Genomic DNA, 7895 nt, shown 5'->3' on the forward strand with positions numbered 1-7895 from the left:
GGTGTCTTATTATAAGAATATTAAAAGCCCGTTTTCGGTAAAATTTTAATAAAATATCGACATGAAGTATCACTCGCGATAGAGCTTATATAATATGTATGTACTATTCTGAAAAATCAGTCTTTTTCTAATAAATCAAAAGAAAAATAAGATTCTTCAATTCTTACTAAAAATATATATTCTCATTTTAAAAACCTTGATTAGAAAGTTGCCTTTAGTACAAGTAAAAACAGTAAGAGCTTAATATAGAAGTACATTTTTATAAAATTTCCCCGTATGATCTAATCGACTGATTGCATTAATTATAATTGTTTCTCTACTAAGCAGACCTTTTGAAATTCTTATTATTTTTCCTAATAACTTACAAGTTACAATCACTTGGTTAAAGTTGTTAAATTTCACATAATATTCCCATCTTATTATAGTTTTTAATTGAATTTTTCCATCCAACGTGTTAGTATACAGAAGCTCTCGTGAATATTTTAGTAAAACTTTTACTATTTAATGATTGTATAGCAAGCAAGACGTCGGTAGATGAAAATTGAAAACAAAATACAAAAATGTAAACAAAAAAAAAACGAAGAAGAAAAAATGTGTTACTACGATTTATTAATTAAGAAACGTATGCATAATTTATGAGACCGATGAACTTTAGATGAAATAGAGATAAACGATAAATACCTTGCCCCCCCCCCCCTCATATTCTCCTTCTAGTTTTTTTCTTCTTCTTCTTTTTCATACAATTCAAGATCAACAAATGTTTATCTTAAGATCGTCTTAAATTTTATCCATAAATATAATCCAGTTTTTATAAATAATTTAAAAATTTTGTTTGAATCTGGCTTAGACCGTTTTAAAATATCGAACGCATATGTTGCATAAATGGCCGCCGTAGACAGACAAACGGCAATTACGGCAACCGCACTAAAATATTCAAGACAGCCTCCTTTAGAGTACGCCTAAGTGTTTGGAAATCGGACGCTTCTAAGACAAATTATTGCCGTGCAAGAATGAAAAGCCGAATCGAGGACAGAAAAAACGAATGAGTTAACAAAAAACAACGATCGCTCCGTAAAGAAGTTCGTCTCGAACCGTACGAGCTCTTGTTTTTCGACTGACCGAAAGCCGGGAAAGTGCCCGGACGAAGGTGTAAGCGAAAGAAGTCGGGAACATCGATCGCGGTTGGCTCCTCGTCGCGGTCGTTGAGAACGCATGACAGGTCGGGACTCGGCGAGGGACGTGTCCTCGCGGAGCAGTCAGTGATCGCCACGCAGAAGCTCCATTAGCAGGTTGAAGGAGCAGCCCTCGCCCTCGGCGCGCTTGGCACTCAACAGCTCCTTACCAGCCTGGCAGGTACGCTGAAGATCCGGGATCCGTAGCAGAAGCTCGCCGAACTTGGCCGGCATCTCCGGGTACCTCGCGATCGTGTACTGCTGAAGCGCCTGGAGGGCCTTCTCCTGGGAGGCACGCACCTTCTCCGGCTCCTTCAATTCGCTCGTGTCCGACGTGAGTAGCACTATCACCTGCAAGTGAACGAGCTGTTTACTGTCGGACGGACGGACGGGCGGGCGACCGGGGCGCCTGCTACTTCTTTTTTTAGAGGGACGAGGAGAGACTCCTGGGAGATTTACCTTCATGGCGACGTACTCGTACTGATCGACCTTGAGTCGCCTGAGATTGTTGGTGAAGGCGAGCATTCGCTCGATGCAGGTCGCGAGGCCGAGTTGCCTCGCTTGCTCCAGGGTAATGGACTTGCCGAGGGATACTCGGATCTCCCCGGGGGTGCTCATGCTGCGAAAGCAGCAGGAGAAGAGCAGAAGCTCGCACCAGGAGTTTATTAGCAAGCATATTTGGTCGTCGATGGAGATGTTTTTGAAGAGTGGCAAGCTCTTACACCACTTGACGATTTTATAGAGGCGGTGATCGGCTATGTTACAGAGATTCGAAAGGAAATCCGGGTGATGAGTGGAGTTGCCGTTGGTGGAGCCGGACGATTGCTGGTTACCGCTGGTTGCGTTGCCTCCGGCGGCCGACGTTGGCGAGTGCCGTTGCTGTTGCTGCTGCTGTTGTTGTTGCTGATGGGGCTGCTGCTGAGGCTGTTGTTGTTGTTGTTGTTGTTGTTGTTGTTGTTGTTGTTGTTGTTGTTGTTGTTGATGCTGCTGCTGTTGCTGCTCGTGGATAGGACTGGTGGTCGCGGAACCGGAGGAACTTGGACGCTCGCTGCGGCTGCTCGAATTGCCGTTGCTAGTCGCACCGCTGCTCCCGCCGCCGCTGTTGCTCACCCCTAAGCCATTGAGCGAGTCTCCGCTGCTGCTGTTGCCACTCGCGCTGCTGCCCATACCAGACGAGGGTGCGCTCTGAAAATTTAATAGGGATGAGTCGCCCGGCTCAGGCGGCTCCTTGACCAGCGAGTAATCGACGACGAATCGATTAATCACGGAAAGCTCGTTCTAAGATTCATTAGTAGAATCGTTGGAGGAGCTCGCGTGGCTAAGAAGATTACCGAGCCATGTCGAATCGGTCGACTTTCTCACCTGGGTCACGTTGAAGGAGCTCATGGATTGGCCGGAGCCCAGCCTGTCGTTGTCGTTGTAATGCCAAAGGTGCTCAACGTCCATTATGTCTTGGAGTAATTGAGGTACCATCTGCGCTTTATGGGAATGACTGGATTGGTGCTTCAGGGAGTGATGATGATCGCCGACGGGTTGGGCAGCTGGACTGCAAGGACTGCCCTGGGCCATCTTGTCCTGAGGGATGGAACCCGGGGCCGAGCCCCCCATTAGGCTCGCCGGTAGCGTATAGGTGCACTGGTAGGTGCTGCGTCCGCCCCGCGTCCTGTCCTCCCGGATGGCCTCGAGTTTCATGCCCATGTTGAGGCACTTGTCGAAGCGGCAGGCCGGGCACTTTTTCCGCGTGGCTACCGTCACCGGACAGCCGGCCCCCCTAAGGCACACGTAATTCTTCCGGTTCTGCACCGTCCTCTTGAAGAATCCCTGGTAACGATAAGGCCGCTCGAATTAAGTTTTCTCAAAGCTATTTTAACCGCGAGATTTTTATTTGTAGGACAAGTAATGCTTGCTTGTATCGACAATTAATTTTTTGCATTTCACCCACTGCTTTTCAATAGATTTAACATCAATGATCTTTCGTGAGTTTTAATTGCGTAAAATAAATCATGTAGCTTGAGATCTAAGTTTGGCAGTATTGAGTTTTTTTATATATTTTTCGAAAGTGAATAAAATTTAACTTGGCTTGAAATGACAGGAATGTTTTTTTTTACTCGTAGAGCTTATCGACGCTCGCCAAGTTCATTTTTTGCTAATAATATTCATTTAAATTTATTTGACACGCACACACACACACACACACACACACACATCGTGCTACCAACACTATAGAGTACTAAAACAGTCATGGATACTAGCTCTTCCCTCTCTCTCTCTCTCTCTCACACACTCTCTCTCACTCTCTCTCTCTCTCACTCTCTCTCACTCTCTCTCTCTCTCTCTCTCTCTCACTCTCTCTCACTCTCTCTCTCTCTCTCTCTCTCTCACTCTCTCTCACTCTCTCTCTCTCTCTCTCTCTCTCACTCTCTCTCACTCTCTCTCTCTCTCTCTCTCTCTCACTCTCTGCTAGTGCACTAGCGGTAGTATTTATAACGTTTTATAAATGAAAACAAAGGGATAAATGGAGCAGTGTAAAAATATTAAGCTCCAGGACTGTTTTGCAATAAATAAATATGCCCTCACCTTACAAGACTCGCATGAGAAAATGCCGTAGTGAAAGCCGCTTATCTTGTCTCCGCATATTGGACAGGGGCTATTTATGAGCTGCTGCCTGGTGGAGATGCCAGAGGGTGCGGAAGGTATTCGGCAGTCGTCTTGGTCGTCGAGGTGATTCTCGCCGAGCTCGGTCGCTCCAACAAGTCCAGGTCCAACACCATAGTGGTGTCCCTGCGACACTCCCGTCTGCAAATGCACCGGACCACCTCCCTGTACCTGGTGTTGCTGTTGTTGCTGTTGCTGTTGTTGCTGTTGTTGCTGTTGTTGTTGCTGTTGTTGTTGTTGCTGCTGCTGTTGCTGCTGTTGGTGGAGATGAGCGTGGCGCTGCTGGACTGGCGAGTGCGTTGGCGGACTGAGGGAGCCGTAGCTGTAGCAGCTGCTCGAGGCGTCAGAGTTGTTGCGGGAAAGCGAGTGCGACAGAGAGAGCGAGAGCGACGAGGTCGAATTGTTGAAGCTGTGCCGCGAGAGGGAGAGCGAGGACGAGGGCACGGGTGAGCCTGGGCCGAGGGCCGAGTGGCGGCCCGCATGCGGCGACTGCGTCGGCGAGCTGAAGACGCTGTAGGCCGAGTGGATTGCCGAGTCCGGGGATGGAACCTAAGCGACAGAGCCTCGACTTACTTTCTCGTGAACATTAGTGGGTCATCAAGCAGGTTGGTCTTCCGAGGTTTCCGAGGGCTCGACAATTCTACCATTATCGACCAACGGCAATCTTTATAATTATTTTTATTCATAGGTATTATTTATTCATAGAGCTGGAAATTGACGTGAGTTTTGTTCTTCGGTTTATTATAGCCGGTGATGTAATTTCGACGTGATTGAGATAGTTGTACTTAGCCCTCCGACGGCTCTAATATTATAATATTACTCGAGAAGTGACGTTTTCATATGAGAAGCAAATTTGTAAAAAATAATATAAAAAAGCCTAATCAGTCGTACTTGGAAGTGGTTAGTGATTGATTATACTTTCGTGACGCGCGTCATTCAAGGAACCTGAAGGAGATATCTACCTTTCAAGCTAATGTCGGAAACACTATTGTGATTAGCGAGTCTCGAATTATCATTCGATAAGCCGCAATACCGACGTAAAAATAGTATGACCGATGATATAATAAGCCGTTAAATAAATATTATGCGAATTTGAGGAGGTTAGAGGAGGCGTTAAAAAGAGGGAACACGATTTTACAGATAAAAGTCTATATTTTTTCAAACGCTGTATGCCAAAATAAGAATTACGATGTTTTTATAAATACAAGCTGTCGGGAGAAATGTGATGGGGATACAAAAATATAAAGGGCGTAAATTTGTCGGCGACGATAGTTTTGTCAGCAAAGTAGTTTTCGCGTCTCGTGGTCGCGGCGGGGGTCACTTAGACGAACGGAAGAGGGTCGCCATCGTCGACGTACTTGAGATCTGGTGTGACTGTGCTTGGTGAGATGATGCCGAGGAATGAGTACGGGGCTGTGATTGGGCGTGGAGCTGTTACAGCCGCCGAGAAGTTTGCCGACGAGGAGCGGCAGGTCACTCTGCTGGCTCTGCTCGATGCTCTGCTGCTGCTGATGGTGCTGCTGTTGCTGCTGTTGCTGCTGGTGTTGCTGCTGATGCTGATGCTGGTGATGGTGGTGGTGGTGATGAGTCTGCTGGTGATGCTGATGCTGCTGTTGATGGAGCTGTTGTACATGCGACACGGCGATTATTGTCTCGTTGAGGGAGCTGCCACCGAGGCTCTGGAGTCCGGGACTCGAGCGAAAATCCGGCTCTGGCTTTATCGGGAACTTTTGCTCCTGCGGCCCGGGACTAGAGCTGCACACCTGCACGCCCTCCATCGACGTTTCCTCGTGATCCTAAACATTATTATGAAATCCATTTTTTTATAACCCTTCAAGTTATTCGACTTTCCCGTCTACGGATAGGATCAAGACCGCGCGAGACTGTCTATTTATAAGATGCTATGGGAATAACAAAATGTCAATCAATCGAGTCTATTATTGGCCGGTCGAGTGTAATTTTAATCGTTAAATATATTTTAATAAATAAGCCTCTGTCGATTAAATTCAATTAAAATTCGTGAAACTCTGAATAAATTGTTTTCACGTGAACGTTAATTATAATCCCCAATTGAAGCAGTATGGATATTATATAAAATTCTAACGTATATCCGAGCTGTCTTTCATCAATCATTAGCTTAATCGCGATAATCGGCTAACAGCGATCGAATAACTTGAAGCAATTTGGTTAGGTGAAAAGCCCGAATGAGTGACCGCTCGCGCATTCAAAAGACAGAATCTCCTCCTAACTCTAACTCTAACTCTCTCTCTCTCTCTCTTTATTTGATTACTCGATATAACGTACGAATCGAATATAAAATTAAGTTTGGAGTGCAGGAGTAATAATAAAGGCCGATAGAGGAGATAGATAAAACTGCCGACGTATATGCTAATTAAGCATATTGTGAAGGAAATACTTTACTGAAAATACCTACAATACGAGCAATATTATTAGAGGAAGGAAATCGTGTGTAAAGAAAGGTAGCTTTAATCCATGAATGTATCTTATAGTGATATGCTTACATAACAATTGAAAAATTAATAACTAGTGTATTATAATGGTCTACAACTCGTATGGGAAATTTAATAATCCCATGATACATGAAACATACTTTGTGGTAATGTAGTTGCAAATTTTTATATCAAATTTTAAACGATCAATGCTTTTGTAATGATATTTTGATTGGGAGTTTTGGATGGAAGAGTTATATATTTAGCTGGAAATTATGAATAATGAATAGATAATTAGATAATAGATAGTGTTAGGTATTGTAGAATTTTTGTATTTAAAGGGCAAAAATAAGTAGTTAAATGTGATTGTAGGATTGCGCGTACGAATTAGCGCAACAGCAGACGTTCCTTCCCAACATTTCACCTAGTGTCCAATAATTATAATATGAGAATATGTGCATATTGCTCGACGTACATAAATACTTATTGCTTCGTGAAAGTTACTCAACGTTACTTGACGTTACTTGACTTTACTTGATCCGAAGCGTCTTTATTATTATTATTATAATGATCATCATGATCATCATCATCATCATCATCATCATCATCATCATCATCATTATTATTATTTTATTTTTTTATCTACAATTGCATAAAAATTCATAATAATGTATGTAAAATGTATTTTTAAACCGTTTAATATTGCTCTCTTACATGGCCGATATGTATGACAAAACGAATTACACAAGTGAAATATTAATTATATACGTATGTATGTTGCAAGCGACTTTTATTATTTAATAGGTGCCCAACTATAAACGAAAAGCTGCATTTATGAGATGGTCAGTCGACTATTTGCTTGTTAAGACTAAAATTACAATAATTGTATGCTCTACCGTTATGCGAAAGAGCAGAAAACTTGAAAATCGAGACATCTTCGATCGAGCCAAAGTTATAGCAAAATTATTCATCGTTCTGCCAGCGGATTAAACCTACAAAAACCGGTGAGTCCGCAAGGCGCAACACTTTCGAGCCAATTAATTACCATTAATCGTACAGTTTCAGAAAATTATCTTTATGAATGGATGCTTGAACGATTACGAAAATGAAAAAGAAAATATAAAAGTCGTAGGCATGAAAATGCCATTGGCGTATCCTAGACGCCAGTGGGAGAGAAGTGAAGTGTGAGGAGGGAATGAAAGTGGATTTGCTGCACGTATGGTGGTTGGGTGGAGAGCCGGGGACAACTAATGCCTTAGAAGTAATTTGTTCGTCTACTCGCCTGGTTGGTGATGGTGTTGGAAGACATTTCTTGGTCGGAGAGCTCACCCTCCCAGGACATGGGCCTCTCCGGCTGTTGGTGTTGCAGGGCTACGTCGGCGCTGCACGAATTTTCGTTGTTGTCGACGACGGCCAGTCCAGCCTCCCGTTTCTTCTTCGTGCGCAAGTTGACGCCGCGGAAGTCGATCCTGCTTACCTCGCCGTCGCTGTCTCCCTCGACGTCGTCTACGGAGGCCGAGGCGGAGTCGGCTGAGCCCGAGCCTGAGTCCGCCCCGGAGATCGCACCGCGACTCGAGACCACCGACACCGTCACGCCGTTCTGTCCACCCAGGTACTT

General features: G+C 44.4%; 1 protein-coding gene across 1 annotated transcript in view; it reads right to left on the reverse strand.

Moving 5' to 3' along the window:
* Positions 1–731: 731 nt before the first annotated feature.
* Hr39 (nuclear hormone receptor FTZ-F1 beta) overlaps positions 732–7895 on the reverse strand; it is a 12226-nt gene continuing 5062 nt past the window's right edge. The window contains exons 2-8 of the mRNA XM_011502845.1: positions 7560–7895; positions 5186–5623; positions 3750–4376; positions 2535–2993; positions 2159–2357; positions 1632–2041; positions 732–1523 (exon numbers count right to left, since the gene is read on the reverse strand). The exon at positions 7560–7895 is cut by the window's right edge and continues 35 nt beyond it. Coding sequence (XP_011501147.1) covers positions 1257–1523; positions 1632–2041; positions 2159–2357; positions 2535–2993; positions 3750–4376; positions 5186–5623; positions 7560–7895 — 2736 coding nt within the window. The 3' untranslated portion in view covers positions 732–1256. The remainder of the gene's footprint in view (positions 1524–1631; positions 2042–2158; positions 2358–2534; positions 2994–3749; positions 4377–5185; positions 5624–7559) is intronic.

Source organism: Ceratosolen solmsi, unplaced genomic scaffold, assembly GCF_000503995.2.
Source record: "Ceratosolen solmsi marchali unplaced genomic scaffold, CerSol_1.0 scaffold15, whole genome shotgun sequence".
Taxonomy (NCBI): Eukaryota; Metazoa; Arthropoda; class Insecta; order Hymenoptera; family Agaonidae; genus Ceratosolen; species Ceratosolen solmsi.